Source organism: Cupressus sempervirens, chromosome 5, assembly GCF_028749045.1.
Source record: "Cupressus sempervirens isolate cs-2001-9-10 chromosome 5, ASM2874904v1, whole genome shotgun sequence".
Classification (NCBI taxonomy): domain Eukaryota; kingdom Viridiplantae; phylum Streptophyta; class Pinopsida; order Cupressales; family Cupressaceae; genus Cupressus; species Cupressus sempervirens.
In genome coordinates this window covers 491,331,973-491,348,482 of record NC_143122.1, presented here as the reverse complement: position 1 = coordinate 491,348,482, position 16,510 = coordinate 491,331,973, and the positions used below count along the sequence as shown (strand labels likewise).

At 36.5% G+C, this 16,510-nt stretch overlaps 1 protein-coding gene across 12 annotated transcripts in view; it reads left to right on the top strand.

The window, feature by feature from the left end:
* The window catches only part of LOC149556875 (uncharacterized), a 103,247-nt gene that overhangs the window by 32,319 nt on the left and 54,418 nt on the right, over positions 1–16,510 (top strand). For 5 of the 12 annotated variants that reach the window (XM_089831481.1, XM_089831483.1, XM_089831484.1 and 2 more), the window contains one exon: positions 2,594–4,235. In XM_089831481.1, coding sequence (XP_089687607.1) covers positions 2,770–4,235 — 1,466 coding nt within the window. In that variant the 5' untranslated portion in view covers positions 2,594–2,769. Of the gene's footprint in view, positions 1–2,593; positions 4,236–15,034; positions 15,102–15,220; positions 15,493–16,510 lie in introns of all 12 variants that reach the window. The other 7 variants (XM_089831472.1, XM_089831474.1, XM_089831475.1 and 4 more) reach the window with 2 other exon arrangements.

Here is a 16,510-nt window from a genome sequence, read left to right as displayed (position 1 = left end):
GCCTCTGTTAGGATCTCAAAATCCTTGAGTTCAAGAAATTAATCAACAATTGCAATCCACTCAGACTTTGGTTCAGTCTCACCAAACCAATTTATTTGTCATTCTCAATAGTACATATTTTTGTCTATGTAGAAATTAGTCTTTGTAGTACAAGGGAAAAACATAATGAGTACAATTTCAATTTGCTGCGCGTATATATTAAAAATGGAGCTTTGAGCTCAATTTTTCTTTAAGTGAAGTTTTAATGTGGACAAACTCTAAGTCATTCATTTGTTGTTGTGTTAGGTATTTGCATTTCTTGGAATGGATCTATTTATAAACAATCCAAGTAGTCTCACAAGTGGATGAGTTGCATGTTTGACTCAAAATGAATCTCGCCATCCATATAAGATTTTTGGTTTTGTGATAAAAATTCCGTTGTGTTGAGAAACACATTAAATGGAGATATGATATCACGAAAAAACTTATCTCTAAATCTTAGCACATTTACTAATAACGTGTACGAAACAAAGAGACTACTAAAAGTTTACAAATTCTTCTTTGTTGCAAGGTCCAGTTTTTGAGGACAATCTTAGATGAGAGAAATCCCTTACTTGTACGTTGGGTCCTGCAAACTTTCCCATATTGGCATGCAATTGTCCAATGGTAGGAACATTTTTCTGTGCATTTGGACAAGTTCTCTGTGATGTCAACATCAAGATGTCTGCAGTAAGAGGTATAGAACAACATTGGATCAAGACATTATCTTGCAACATGGAGAGGAAAGTGCATCTATTGATACCATCTTCTATCAATTGTCCCATGATGACATATGATTGTCCCTATTATTTACTATCCTACCCCTTATCACAACTTTGGCCCTATCCATGACCTCATACTAATTTTCCTTGAGAGAATTATCCCCATCCACTAGTCTCATGAATTTTGTCAAAGGCTTTGAAAACTTGACAACTTGTTCAACTACATCCCAAAAACTATATTTGCCAAGCTATCTACGCACTATACATGTACTTTTCTATTGCTCAGTTATCTACTTGATTTATGGAGCTATATCTTCTAGGGCTCAATTAAAAAATGTAGCTGCAGATTTGATTGTATTTGATGCACCCACATATTTCAAGATTCTCATGCCAATATCACAAGAGACAAGGAAGTTGGTGAGGGTTCGGTTCCTTCTATCTGTCAATCCATATGACAAGGTTCAATCACTATTAGCTCACTATATTCAATGCTCATTAACATCTTTAACATCTTGTACTACATAGTAAGATGGGGCTTTAAACCTAGGATCTGCACGTGCAATACCATTCACCTTGCCGACATGGAGACCTAACAACATGGAATAACAAGCTAGAGTAGTACCGAAAATTTGCAATCACCTTCTTGGCTTGCTCATGGATATTCCTCCTCCATCTTGTACTCTCTGAAATGGTCTTTTATCTTAGGGCAGTGCAAACTGCAAAGAAAGAATTAATGTTTCCTCCATGTTGTAGAAAGAGGTGTTGACTCTGATTCCTTAAAATACTCGTGCACCATCTTCCCCATCCAGGCAATCACTTCTAGTGTTTGTAGAGTTAGAAGCAATTTCAATCCCCATTCTTGCCTTTTTCATCTTTACCTTTAAAAATCTAGTAAATAGCCTGTTTGCCTGAAATGTGACATATGAATAGCTTTTTAGCTTTTTGCAAACAATTGTGTTATTTCCTACTTTTTTTGCCAAATGCCATTTGAAGCAATAAATTCCTCCCTTGATTTCTCTCTGACACTAGTTGCATTTAACCTTTTTGTGCTACTGGCTATTAGTGTGCAATGTGTCCACACGTGGTCTTTTTTGAGGTGACATTATGATCAAGAATCAAATCTGCAAAAGCATTTCAATTCAGTTTTTAATGGCTGAAGCTACCCGGTCAAATAATATTACATTATAGTCTGACATAAAAGCCAACGAGAATATCTGAAGTCATGATTACTTTTTTGGGCTTGTATTTTAATTTTCTGAATTTATAGTGTGCAAAGAGACCAATATATTTGGTTAACTTTTTAGGGCAGTCACCAAGTATTTGTCTAAGACTGCAATCAAATATTAGCCAAGTCTATCAAGTGACTAAGATCCTAACCTAACAGAAAACGATTCAACCACTGTGAGGAAATTAGTTATGATGTTATGCATTATTGAAGTCTTCAATGCAACTAACATGAATCAATAGGGTTTCTGTATCTTCTTTTTAGTTGAGTGGAAACAGTGGCTTGCATGTGCTGCGTCTTAAGTTTGATTCAATATTGTGAGATGTTGGAATATGGCTGTTCTTACCTTTTCTTACCTTCAATATTTTAGATAGGTAAACATGAAATATATTTCATCTTTAATCATTTTCTGTTTTGTTTGGAATTGCATTTTACGATTCTATTTTCTGCTTGTGCACTATTTGTGCAAAGTTCCAAATCGTCCATGTAACTCTTTTCGGAAGTACAATTATGTGATTTCAGGACTCCATTTCTAGCTTTGTGTAATGTTACTTTAATCTTTTTGGACATACTTTAATTCAATTTTCAAAACATGTGTAAGGGTTATTAATTTTATACATGTTCACAGATTGGCACAGTTTGGAGGTAGATGAATTGCTGCAAATGAATTGGGAGGAATTGGGTATATCTGACTTCAATTTGCTTCAGTCCCCAGTATCCATTCTCATATCATACTCTATGAACCTGGTTCTGGCCCAATTCATGCATGGATGTATATGCTTGTAATGTCATTGATTTCGTCTTATGTCAAAGCATGCCAATTGTTCTACTTCTCATAGGATGCTGTTGGTCATAAATGCTACAAATACTGCAGAAATGGATGGGGCAACGAGCTCTTTGGCTGTTTCATGTGAAGATAGCCCAATGATTGGTACAATAAATGCAGCTTCGGAACAAATGAGTGCACAAAGTCGCATCCCGAGTTCCCTTAGAGCTGCCTTGGATTTTGTTGCAGCCCATACAACAGTAGGCCATCCAACTCTAGGCCCTCAGGAACAAATGCCAATGAGTGTACAAGGCTGTCTTCCATTATCCCTCAAAGCTTCCTTGAATTTTGCATGCACTGGGATCAAGGAAAATCCTATTGTAATCGAAGATGAGCAGGATGAGGAGAAATCCTCAAATTATGTAGACAAGCACAATAGTTATGTTTATAAACGTAGAAAGTTACAAGGTAATTCTGTAACGCTATTGCCAAAACAAGTTCAGACAGATGCTGGAAAGGGCTGCTTGCCTAATGAGATGTTGTCTCGGCGGGCACAAGTTGAAAATTTTCCCGAGTGTCGTGAGGATATAAATTATTGCAATGCAAGTTTGTCCACTTTTCATAGAGGATATTCAGGAAATTTTTCGTCATCAGGGAAAAACCAGATAAACTATAACTCAAATAGAATTTCAGATGGAGAAATGTGCAATACTTCTGCAAGAACGAATGTTGATTATAAGGCACCTGATAGTGAAGAGATTTCCTTATATCACACAGGATCATCTCAGCTAATTGTAAATGGGGGAAAAATGAAATTGAATATTGTTGAAGTTGGAGAGGCTAGTTCTGGAAGCAGATCGGTCATCGAGGATTCTACAAGCTTACAAGCTCAAAGCAGTTCATCCTTCGAAATGTCCGATTGCAATTTGGGACAAAACACAGTTTCTGTTAAACATGAATTAACTGAACTGGCTGAATGCGCTTCAACTGCTGATGTTACCCACCGATCGCAAGAGAATGACCTTGAAAAAGAGTGGTGTGTTTCTGTATTGAAACAGTGTGGATTGCTTGGGCAGTTTGTGTCTTTAAGAGAGTATGGTCCTGTAGGACATCCAGGTGTTGTAGGTGATGGCAGCTGTCCACAAGTATGTAAAATATGCAGTTCTTTGGAAGATTCAACAACAACTCTCATTTGTGATTTGTGTGATGAAGCATTTCACATGTCATGCTGTAATCCCAAGGTAAAATCAGCGCCTACTCAAGATGATTGGTATTGCCAATTTTGCAGAAAGAAAAGGAAGAATTTAGAAAAGAAATCCCTTTCTGAAAGCAAAAGTGCTCGAAATGCAGCGAAAGACACATATAGAAGTCTTGAAAAGTCTACTCAAAATAAAGGTGACTTTTTCTCACGTATGTTGGAAAATAGTGAGCCATATACAACACAAGTTCGAATAGGCAAGGCATTTCAGGCAGATGTTCCCGACTGGATTGGCAATGTTCCCAAGTAAGTTCATGATAGAAAATGGTAGCATCTAATTTTCTGACATAGTTGTACTGTCATTTGATATCTATCATTGTAAGGTTTATTTCATTGTTGGCAGACTGTGATATGGCAAAAACTTGGCTGCTTGGCTGACCCAAAATTTGTGTCTTGGAAAAAAATCGAAAACCTCAAGAAAATGCTTAAATTTCTTCAAAAACAAAGTTTTTGCAAAATATAATGACAATATGTGTCTAATCTTAATGCTTCCAATGAGTACAATAGATAGATAACAACTAAAAGAGTGTTTTTTTTTTAGTGTAACATGTTGTAAAGTGGAAGCATCTTGGCCAGTTTCCACTGGCTTTGTATTACACATTTTCATGGGGGTCAAGGGCCAGCAGTGCAGCACCCCTTGTGGGGTTTAGGGGAAGTGCCACTGAGCCCAAATGAAGACCTTCAAAAGTACAAAGAACTTCATGGTGCACATTTTTTCATAATTTTAAATAGTGCAACATCAAAAGTAGAAATTTTTTCATAGAAGGTTTTTGGTGAGTGTTTTACTTGCCAAAAAACTACTCAAGTCACCTCCACATACAATTTTTTTTGAATATACATGTTGAGAATGTCATTTATGGATTATTCAGCATTTTCTGACGTGTTCCTATACTAGGTCATGTTTTAAGACATGGGAAATGGTCCCTTGATTCCTCTGACATCCTGGAAATGTTGAAACTTTGTGGGGATGGCTGGTGCTGGCAATGGTGTTCCCTTACAATCCTGGGGCAGCCAGTAATTTTCTTGCGGTTTCACAAAAACATATTTTCAAATTTGGTAATATCCCGCCTGGATATTCTCCCCCAAACTTCCTCAAATATATTTCAGAAATTTAAAAAATAAAATTTGCAACAGATTTCACATTAACCAATAAAATATCCAACAAATACTTAAACAAAGATCCTTAGAATTGTCATAATAACCAACAATGCAATAACATGATAAGTTCCAATCTTAAATATAATATCAATAGTTAGATTGACAAAACCAGAAAATGAACTGAACTTGTAACTGTAGATGTGAGCTTTGTCACAAATTCACCACATATGATAAACCAGGTTTGCATCCAATCCTCCAAGAGCCTAAAGGTTTTCCTCCTCAGGTTTTGAACTTGAAAGCAAAGCTTCATAAGTTTCTCCAAGAGAAAAACTCAAAACCAAATCAATATCCAAGTGTGCTAAAAATGAATCAAGTTTTCTTTTAATGCCCAAGTAGTTACTCTTCAAGTTCCCTCTTTCTGTCTTTCGTCGTCTTCCCTTTTATCACCTTTTCTCCCTTTTTTAAAATGACTTTTAGATAGTTTGCATCCAGCTCTTAATTAAGTCACTTTTAATATTTTTTATTCTTTAGCAGACAATTTTCTAATGTTCCCAAAAGGGGACATTATAGTCCTCCCTCTTTGAGATTGCTTGCCCTCAAACAATCATGAATTTGTAAGTCAATACTAGGATCCATATCAATCTGCAAGCTGCTTTAGAGCTCATACTGGTATCCTTGAAATCAGAATATGCCATGCTGTGAAACCAAAAATAAGGATGCAACTCATACATCATTAAAATCCGTGGATCCCAAGTCAACCTAAGAAACATTGCTGCATCTGGTCGCTGTGTTACTTCTGTCGTGGATGTCTAAATGATAATAGTGTCCTAGATGGACAATCTTAAATATATTCCCCGAGTATTCAATTACCAAAAATGAAAGAGAAAACAATTTATTTTTTACCTCTGCATTTTGAGTTGATATGTTGTTGAAGTTTGTCGACATGATATAGATCTTCATCTCTGATTTTATGAGATAGAAATATGTTTGTTATGACCGTTATGGTCATCTTCGGCTGAAGGAGATATTTGTGATTATATTTAAGTTAATATTATGCAAAAAGACGTGTCATACGTCATGTGAAGAGGCATGTGTATGTGAAGTGTTGATTATTTCGAAATTTGAATGGTCTTCATTTGGAATTTGATGAGACCTTCATGTGTAATTTGAAGAGTCAAATGCAATCTATTTATGTGATTGCTTAGTGTATTGTAATCAATCATGTGGAAAGCCATGTACTCGAATATTTTATTATCAATACAAAAGTCATTTTGCTGGTGGGGCTGCATCTTTCCCTTCAAGTGGAAGGGTTTTCCAGAATAAATGTATTGACTTTTTTGTGTATTATTTCCACTCTTCTTTATTGTTGTTTATCCATTTTCTGGGCCAAAACATTGTTGATAATTGTAGCTCATAAAGGTAAGTTAGAAGTAGAGTTCAAGTAGGACTCTACTTTGAGGAAGTAGAGCTCTCTTGAACTCTACTTTATCCACTTAACTAATTAAAGTAGTCACCTAAGAAGAAGAGTTCAAGTAGTACTTCACTCTATGGAAGTAGACTTCAAGTAGGACTCTACTTTGAGGAAGTAGAGTTCAAGAGAACTCTACTTTATCCACCTAACTAATTAAAGTAGTCACCTAAGAAGAAGAGTTCAAGTAGGGCTCTACTATATGGAAGTAGACTTCAAGTAGGACTCTACTTTATGGAAGTAGACTTCAAGTAGGAGTCTACGTTTCCCAACTACTATTATAAAAGGAAGCTAAGGGTTAAATAGAATTCAATTATCTTTGTCAAGAAGGAAATTGAGAGAGAGATAGAAAAACAGAGAAGAGATCTTTGATTTTCAGTAGGGCAAAAAGAAGAAAGTCTACAATAGTTAACGGCAAAAGAGAAGGTGGCAATACAATTATATTCCAAGTTTGCTGTTTGTTTGTAACTTGTTTCAGAGCCATTTTCCCATGCATAGGGAGCTCTTGTAAGTTCTGGAGATTATTTGAATGATGAATTGATTGAAGAGTGTTGCTAGAGTTTCAGTCCATACCTTTTAAGCTCCTAGCTTGGTGAATATTCAATGCAAAAAGTGTCCAAGTTCATATCTAGGTAGCCCCTAGGTGATTCTCTTTTCATCAAACACCATAAGACTTCCCCTTTTCCATATTTTCGAGATTTCTTTGCTTCGTTGCCTCCCTACACCTCCACGTAGGATTCTTGCAATTCATGTGCGCCATGGTCTTAAGTGATTTAGGTTTGGGTGGGTTTCTATTTGAGGGACTTCCCGATAAGAAGAAAGTCATTAATTTGGTTATTAAACATCTCATTATCTACAAGCAAGTGTTCGTCTCAGATTTCGGCCTTTCTGTTGTTTTTCATCCCTGGCGAACTTCATCAAAATGAATTCCGAATATTGGAGTAGTGGATGCATCTGCAGGTGTATTTTCAGTTTGAATAATGATGGAATGATCAGTGAAGGATGAAACTACAACTATGGAACTCTTAGAGTAAGGAGGTGAAGTCAAATACTCATTCTGTGCATCAAAGTGGAGTTCCATTTGTTCGAGTGCTCCCCCCATTGGAAGCAAAAGCCCTCAAATATCTTTCTGGTGCATAAGAAGAAGAAACTTAACGTCAGATTAGATCTGACTGGCCCCGTTATCCCACTGGGATAAAATGGTCTTGTGCAATATCAAAAAATAAAAATAAATCTGGGCCATTGATCTAATGTTTAAAAAAATGGAAATCTACGGTCAGTGATTCATGTGAAGGCCTAGAGGGAAAAGTGAGTGATAGAAATTTTGCTAAGTGTTGAATGTTTCGGAAAGACTGTTACCATGTTACTTTTCCGACCAAGGGGGTAACCGTGAAGCTTGCGTTCCAGAGTTCATAAAAGGCAAAAACTTTTGAGGCCATATGTGAGAATATTTTGTGGAGATGATAGCTTAATGCCTTTGATGGAATAGTTTGCCAAGTTTGAGCCTGATGCAAAAGAAAAGCTCTATTCAAGTGTGTAAGGTGGAGAATTTATATTGTGGCTTCTCAGAGTTAGTTGTGAAAGTAGAGATAAAGCATTGGGTGGAAAAAGAAAGTAATGGAATATTTCTGACACTAAAGTAGAAGTTCGCACGTTGCGCCCCCGGATAAAGAGAAATTCATGGTTCCCAATGCTTAATGAGTTAATTAGTGCATGCTCATGTTATGGATTCTGTAAGAAATGAGTTATCTTTCAAAAAGCTTAAATATGAAGGGAATTGAAAAGGAAATAATCTCGCTCCTACAGGAGATTAAAGTAAGTTTTATGTGTCCGTATTCTTAAGCCATCATCTATGGCTTGGTTTGCCTTGTATTGAAGATTTTGATGAGAATACCAAGGTATATGAATTCCATCCACATTTGCAGTTGGGAAAGAGCTTTGAGCAGTACGTAAGGGTGAACGATGCCTTCACCATGAGGCTATGCTGGGAATTGCAAGGATGCCCTGGACGAAGGTTTTCACTAGAAGTTGCGATAAGCCAATTCAGACATTCTGACACTAAAGTAGAAGTTCGCACGTTGTGCCCCCGGATAAAGAGAAATTCATGGTTCCCAATGCTTAATGAGTTAATTAGTGCATGCTCATGTTATGGATTCTGTAAGAAATGAGTTATCTTTCAGAAAGCTTAAATATGAAGGGAATTGAAAAGGAAATAATCTCGCTCCTATAGGAGATTAAAGTAAGTTTTATGTGTCCGTATTCTTAAGCCATCATCTATGGCTTGGTTTGCCTTGTATTGAAGATTTTGATGAGAATACCAAGGTATAAGAATTCCATCCACATTTGCAGTTGGGAAAGAGCTTTGAGGAGTACGTAAGGGTGAATGATGCCTTCACCATGAGGCTATGTTGGGAATTGCAAGGATGCCCTGGACGAAGGTTTTCACTAGAAGTTGCGATAAGCCAATTCAGACACTGTTTCATTCAGTTTCCATCTTTCTCATACATTAGGATTGGTGCATTTGATGGTTTCCCGAAGAGACTCCCCAGTTACCTAGAGGATAAAGTACTTCTTGTTGAATTATGTAGACAAGTATTAGAAGTTAATACTTTATGCTCTAATGTGAAGAAGATAGTTGGAATTCCTTTTCTAATTGTGGTAGGACCTTATTCCTATGCCTCTAGGTCTAATGCCCAGAATTTAATCAAGGCCTTTTAGTATAGAATTAAATTGATAGACCATTAAGTTATAAGGCCCCAGTATGATCTAGTTAGCTATGTGATAGATCATGTTAAGCTTGGCTATGCTCATAGGCATGTTCCAGATATTGAAGACTTTTGGGCTGGTTGTCATAATGAGTAATAAACCAGAGAAAGGTATTGGTCTAGATTGACAGTAGATGAAATTAAGTTCTATAATGAACATATTGATGTTAGTGATATCATAGATAATGGTTCCCACATGAGGTCTTCTACCTATGATAAGATTAAGGACATTCCCATAGTGTCAATTCTGCCTGAAGGTCCTATTATTGATACAATGGAAGTTCTAATGGATGGTATCATCAAGAGGACGGACAAATGGGTAGAATGGATCATAGCAAGGAGAAAGAGAATTGGAGCCATGAGTTCAACCAGTGGAGTAGCATCTAGAACTGCTTAATCATCATCACTGACTACTTCCACTACCGCAACCACATCAACATCAACTGGACCAGCACAATTTGTTGGTGGAGGAGACCAACCTCCTAAAAAGAAGATTCGAGTCCCTCCAACCTATCTTCGATTCTCTGCCAGATATCGGAAAAGTGGGATATAAAGATGTAGAGAAAGATAAAGAAAAGAAGGAGAAGAACCAAGAACAATCAATAGTCAAGGATTCCTCCCTTGTGCCAGTCGTCAATCTTGATGGTGACAATAATCCTATGGATGGAGATGGACAAGAATAAGGAGCATCTGAGCAAGGTAATACTCTAGCCCTTTCTGGTACTAAAACGATTACCTTTCCATTTGCTAGCAGGAGCAAAGACATGCCCCCAGTTGCAAGGAAGCTTTTTGATCCATCAACCTTGCAATCAACACTCAATGTCCTTTCAACTGAATCTTGGTTGGATGAGACAATTGATAGAAAGAAAAAAAGGTGCGAGGAAAGTGTTCCATCCAAAGACCTTATAGTACAAGCTTCTCAACCATAACCAATGTCTCAGAAAGCAAAGAGGCAGAAGACTCTAGTAGCATTGGCAACAAATGCAACTATTGGACATATGCTTGTAGAGATTGCAGAACCACAGAAGGAGGGGAAGTTTCATGAGTTAACCTCTAATGACTTCCAAATCAGGATTGATGACATGGGCATTCTAGTGCATGATTCTATGGTCGACATTTGGAAATCAACAAATGTAAAAATTGAAGATAAGTTAGAGGAGTTAAGGTCAACAAAAGAGGTACTGAAAGCCTCCAACAAAGAATTAGTGGATTACATTAAAGTAACACTTGGTAACACATTTGCAAGTACTTTTGACCCAAGTGCAGAGGAGAACAAGAATCTATTGATCAAGCTACAACAAGAGAGGCACTTTGGCTAGATTGGTCGTGCCTGGATTGAAGAATTGAAATCCCAAGGTCACCCTCTCATAGTGAACCTTGGAAATTTGTTATTAGATACAGATAGACTGAGAGAAGCAGTGCTAAGTCATCAGTCCTCAATGGAGAAGGAATCAACAAGCCTAACAGAGCAATTGGCCCTGTTACATGAGGCCATTGATATGAAAGCTAATGTTGCTGTGACTCATGGCATCCTAAAGTCAGGCCAAGAACCATTGCTTCATTGGAAGTAATTTGTGGAGTTCAAAATTGAAAGCCTAGTGACACCTGAGCATGAATTAAAAGGTGTTTATGATTCAGTGAAGAAAGTGATGGATAAAATATTTGAACATTTGAAGGTTTTGCATACTGAATCATATGTCACTAACAATAGCCAGTTGGTGGACATAGACTAGATGAAAACTAAGTTACTTGAATTCATGGAAGAAACTACCAATCCAACAAACCTCCAAGTGACAATGATTTCTGAGCTTACAATAGTGGATTGTGTTCTGAAACTTGCAGCGGAAAAACTCCAATCAAAGGTCTCTAGAGCTGAAAAACTAACAAAAATGCATGACTCTTGGGTAATTAGAGCTGATGATGTTCTCATCCCAAGTGTCAAGGAACTAAAGAGTGTAATAGATGCTATGAGGGCGCATAGAGCCAAAGTTGTAGCTCCAAAGAATTGATATTGAGCCAGAGGTGTTATATTCCTCCTATGATGCAGTTACTGCAAGATGCGACAAGAGTCACCCCTTCCCACTCTTTCCCTTTTTGATATTGTAGCCAGAAATGGCATTCTCCTTGCATGTATAAGTTTTGTAACGGATGACTGCCTACTCAATCCTATTTTAGCTAAGCATACTAAAAAATGCTCTGCAATGTAATCATATAATGCAACTGGCCAAATCTAAAGGGCCTATAAATGTAACTTTTCAAGGATGAATAAAGGTCAGCGAATTTTTGGGTGTGGATAAACCCCTGTAGCCTTGACTACTATGTGAGAATCTGCATTTGCACTCTGATTTTGCTGTCTTAGCTTAGTTCTTGTATAGTGCTTGGGAATGAATTGTGCTGTTAATGAAAGTTGTGGGATTGAAAATAAATCTTGTATTATTGCTTTCTTTACAATTGTTTTATGAAATATAACTATCATTCGTAGTGTCATTTCGTTTCCTTTTTTCTATGCAAAATAGTTCCATATTGCATTTTCATTGCTGTGTGAGAAGTTGGGAATCTGATTAATGTAAGATATTGAGTTGGAGGCAATTTGTCATTGTCGAAGTCTTAGTTGGTCTTATCTCTCTTCCTAGACAGTGTGCATAAGTAGTTAAATCTTGCATTGTTGCATCTGGCATTCAATAGTTAGATTAGATTGCATTTTAGGAGTTAGAAAAGCTTCAAAGTGACTCACATGCATTCATGATCATGAAGGCTGTGAGTTATCATTATTAATCCACCTGGGTTGCTCGAGGTGTTGGGCGATTTGGTTATATCCTCTTATGCTTTCTGGTTAAGAGCATACCCCTAAACTCTTTGATCTACTAAAAACCTTATTCATTGCAAATCTTTGCACATAAGGGAGTTGTACCTTTCAATTTAGGGGTCTTTGATAAATTACCTACATTGACCCATTCTATTGGTTTCAGCTTAGTCTTCCACTGCATTGGGCACATTTAAGAGTCAGGGTATAAGCCAAAACCAAGGAAGACAAACTGTTAACCAACAAAGAGCATATGAACTATGTATGAACGCATTTTGCTTTTCTAAGTTTTTCACTACTTTATTTCGTTAAATAAATCTAGTAGTGTAAATCTAGATCTGATCTATTTACCTAGATACTAGATTTAAGAAATTAACGTGGTATTAGAGTTGTAAGTTATAAAGGAAAAGCCCAAGATAGATATGGCAGCCAACAGTCTTAGGTTCAAGGACAGGCTAGATGGGGTTTCAAACTTCTTGCCATTTAAGGCACAAGTCATACTGCTTCTCAAAGGGCAAGACTTGTGGGAGAATGTAGAAAAGATTCCACTACATACAGATCTTGCACTTCAGGCAACACAGGATACAAACACTAAAGGACAAAAGGTCATTCTAGATGCTGTAAAGGATCACTTGATTCCACATATAGCAGAAAAGACAAATGCCAAGGACATGTTTGATGCCTTAGTTGGTCTCTTTCAAAGTGACAATATGAACCGAAAGATGGTTCTGAAGAACAAGCTCCGAGAGTGTTAGATGACCAAATCTAATAATGTTACTAGTTACCTTATGAGGATCAAACATATCCTTGATCAGCTTGTAGCAGTTGGAGAAAAGATCTTGGATGAAGAGCTGGTGAATGTAGCTCTAAATGATTTCACCAAGTCATGGGAACCATTTGTGAAGGGAATTTGTGCTCGAGAATCATTCCAGATTGGTAGAGGCTATGGGATGATTGCATTCAAGAGTAGACTCGTGAGGAGATGAGATCCAACAAGCAAGGAGGTGGTGATGAAAACTTGGCCCTCATCACCTAGACTAAGAAAAGCAAAGGGAAAAGCTTCCATCAAAAAAGGTAACAATTATGGAGAAGGACATCATCTTGAAAAGAAGAAAGACATTTGATTTAGTCATTTTGTCTCATTACCTAGGACAGGCTGACTTGCTTGGTGATTTAGAACTTATTTGTTCATAACCCATTAAGTACATTGCCACCCCTTTCTTTGTTTTGGGCTTTGGTCTACCATAAGGCGGTTACACATGTATGAGAGGATTATTAATCCTTGGTGAATGGAGGAATCTGCCATCCCTCAAGGAATTTCCTTGGCCTTATTCAAATTCCAATCTTGATTTTTATTCTAATACTCTTATCTATCTCATTGTTCTCTTCCATTTTCATTTGATTTGGAGGTCCAAAAACAAGTTTTAGCCTTAAGAAACTAAGGCAGAAGTCAAGGGCATCCAAGGATTTTTTAATCCTTCTTCAACTTTCAAACTCGTTTATGGTTACCTTGCAGCCAAAAGAGACATCTAACATCATATTTCTCGGGGCGGAATTTGAGGTGGTTGGAGGATTCTTAGGGTGGAAATTCTAGGCGCCAGAGAATTTTTTCCATCTTTAAACATGCTTTGTTTTTCATGCAAATGTCCCCCATATGCCTTGGCAGTTTTTTTTTTGATGAAAGTGTTGTCTGGTTTAAAAAGAATATTTGATGTTGTCTCCAGTTGATGATAACTTCAGGAATTTTTACCTAATCAGGAAGATTGCAGTCTTCTTTCTTGTTTGTTTTGGCAGATGTATTCTTGAAATGTTAACCTTTTTCATTTTATTTCCTAGTTATCAATTTCTTTTTCAATATGATAGGTGTGTCCCAAATTTGTTATTCTCAACAGCTGTAATCTTTTTAATTTTGGCTATTGACATGAGATTCTGGCAACTCTCCAGTTTCAAAATGTAATAGGATTGTTTATGGTGGGTTATCATTTCTGAAATTAATTGTTTTGTTATGCAAGTGATTATTGCAACAGGGTGCATCTCTTTGCATGTGTAGGGTTATTTCATTACTTAAGTTTTTTTTTTTTTTTTTTTTGAAAATTATATGTTTTAGTAAGGTTTTTTTCCGAAGTCTTCCTAATTTGAATGTAGTGTTGGACACAATTAAGTAACGGCTAAATTTAAAAAAAAAAAATACAGTTCCTGTTTTGTTGAGAAATATACTGTTTTTTGAGAAAGATGACATCTACAATGGTCCACAGAATGACAAACTGTTTTAGGTTATTACTGTTTGGAAAAAAATCTATTTGACTGCTAGTTCCAATTTGTTCCTTTTTGGTTATTATTGTTGATTGAAATGGAGCAGTATTATGTTTCTAGATCCTATTTGTGTAGTTTGGCTGGAATTTCACCTTCATCATTGCAGCTGTGTACTTCATTATGCAAATGTTGGCTTTCTTGGTATTGCATATAGGTATTATGGTACTTTGGTTTGTAGTGGTGGAAGCTATTTATGGTTTTATCTGGATTTTCATCTGTTTTGCCAATAATTTTGCAGATGGTTTTTTATCCACATCCTTGCTACTGAGTATTTTATTATTCGTTGGAATCTTCTGGCAGGAATCAATTATTTAATCAATAGTTTTATAAGTATCATATGACTAATAGTGTACTTGGCAGTTGCAGATATTGGTATCACTTTTCAACTATTTTTCACATGTGCTTGTAATGCTATATGTGTGTATACTGTATATTGATTGCAGTGCCCAGTGTTAGTTTTCTGGACTTTAATGTGCACTCAGTGCTTGAAAGAAGCTTTTATTTTGTTCAACTTTATGATTTTTTTTTCTCTTTCAACGCTTAAATGATGTGGCAGGTCAGAAAATTGTTTTTTCTTTAATTCATTTTATGAATTTAGTGATGCAGAGATGTTATATCTGGGAGAACCGTTAGAAAAAGAATTTCCAGAGCATAACTTGATAAATGTGAGTGGGTATTGGGACACAGTGGTTTGAGTTATAAGGTTGTGCTTTGTAGTTTGCTTAGACTGTAAGTTGAGTTTCTTTACATTTTTCAATAGCTAAATATAGTATCCATACTACAGGAACTATGGTCAAAAGGTTGGCAACCTGCCAGATCTTTTTTTCCTGGCTCAATGGAAAATTGGCTTCAGTGTCAAAATGTGATTTGTGTGGATGGAACATGCTCAGATGATGAAAAGACGAAGGATATAATTTGTGGAAAATGGCGCAGGTATGGAGCTTCTTTCATGCGACATAAATCTTGTTTGGTTGGGAGGATGGAAGCAGTGGATGGGTTCTGGATAGACGTTGGAATAAGAGGGTTACTGGCCGATGGACTATGGGCTATGCTTGTGTAAATATTCTGGAAATTCTGCAACTAATTCAAACTGATATAATACCTTCTAGGTGCTGGAGATTGTCTTGATTAAATTCAGATTGAATATTGGTTCTTCTTTCAGAGATAATAGTTCTGCAATAATATGTATATCCTGCTATAATTCGTATGAGGTAATGTATGCTAAAGAAGCAGACTTAGATTTTGTTGTGCATTCTTTATCCACAAACATAACCTCCATAAATATGGCACCCAAGGGGCATGTCCCTAGAAGGGACATGTCCCTCTCTAGATCAGCCAGAATTGCTCTCTCAAAATCGGCGCCCATTAGGAAATACAATAATTAGTAATTAAACTAACTATTTTGTTCATAGTTACCCTAAGGGGGGACATGTCCCTCTATAGATCAGCCAGAATTGCTCTCTCAAAATTGGCGCCCATTAGGAAATACAATAATTAGTAATTAAACTAACTATTTTGTTCATAGTTACCCTAAGGGAGACGCTGATCATACTTGAGAACTAAACAACTATATTTATAGGCCTTTCTTTACAAAGGCATCTTATGCATAATCAGATCTATATGATCTGTTTCATCAGACCAGTATGATTTCAATGTTATAGAATTAACACTCCCTCTTAACTTGATAATTATATTGAAAGATAGCATATCTAGCATCATCAAATAATGTGAATAAGCATAGATTGATACTCTATATCTATCTGAATCCTCTAAAAATGAGGTATCATTGAACACATGATACTATGTCATATTAGTATACCTGTGATACGATTTATCACTTACACTAGTGATAATGATATTGCATGGAATGCAATATACAGGATAAAATCCTGAGAATAATTGAATTCTTCCTTTATCTAAGTTGTGACTCATAGGCATAGAAATGTCTACATCACAATGTGATCTTGAACTCATCTAGATCTAATAGTAGATCTCTATTGTTCAGCACATTATCTAAGAGATCATCATCTCTCATAATGTCTTTTATACAGGTATTCATTATCTCAGAGATCGT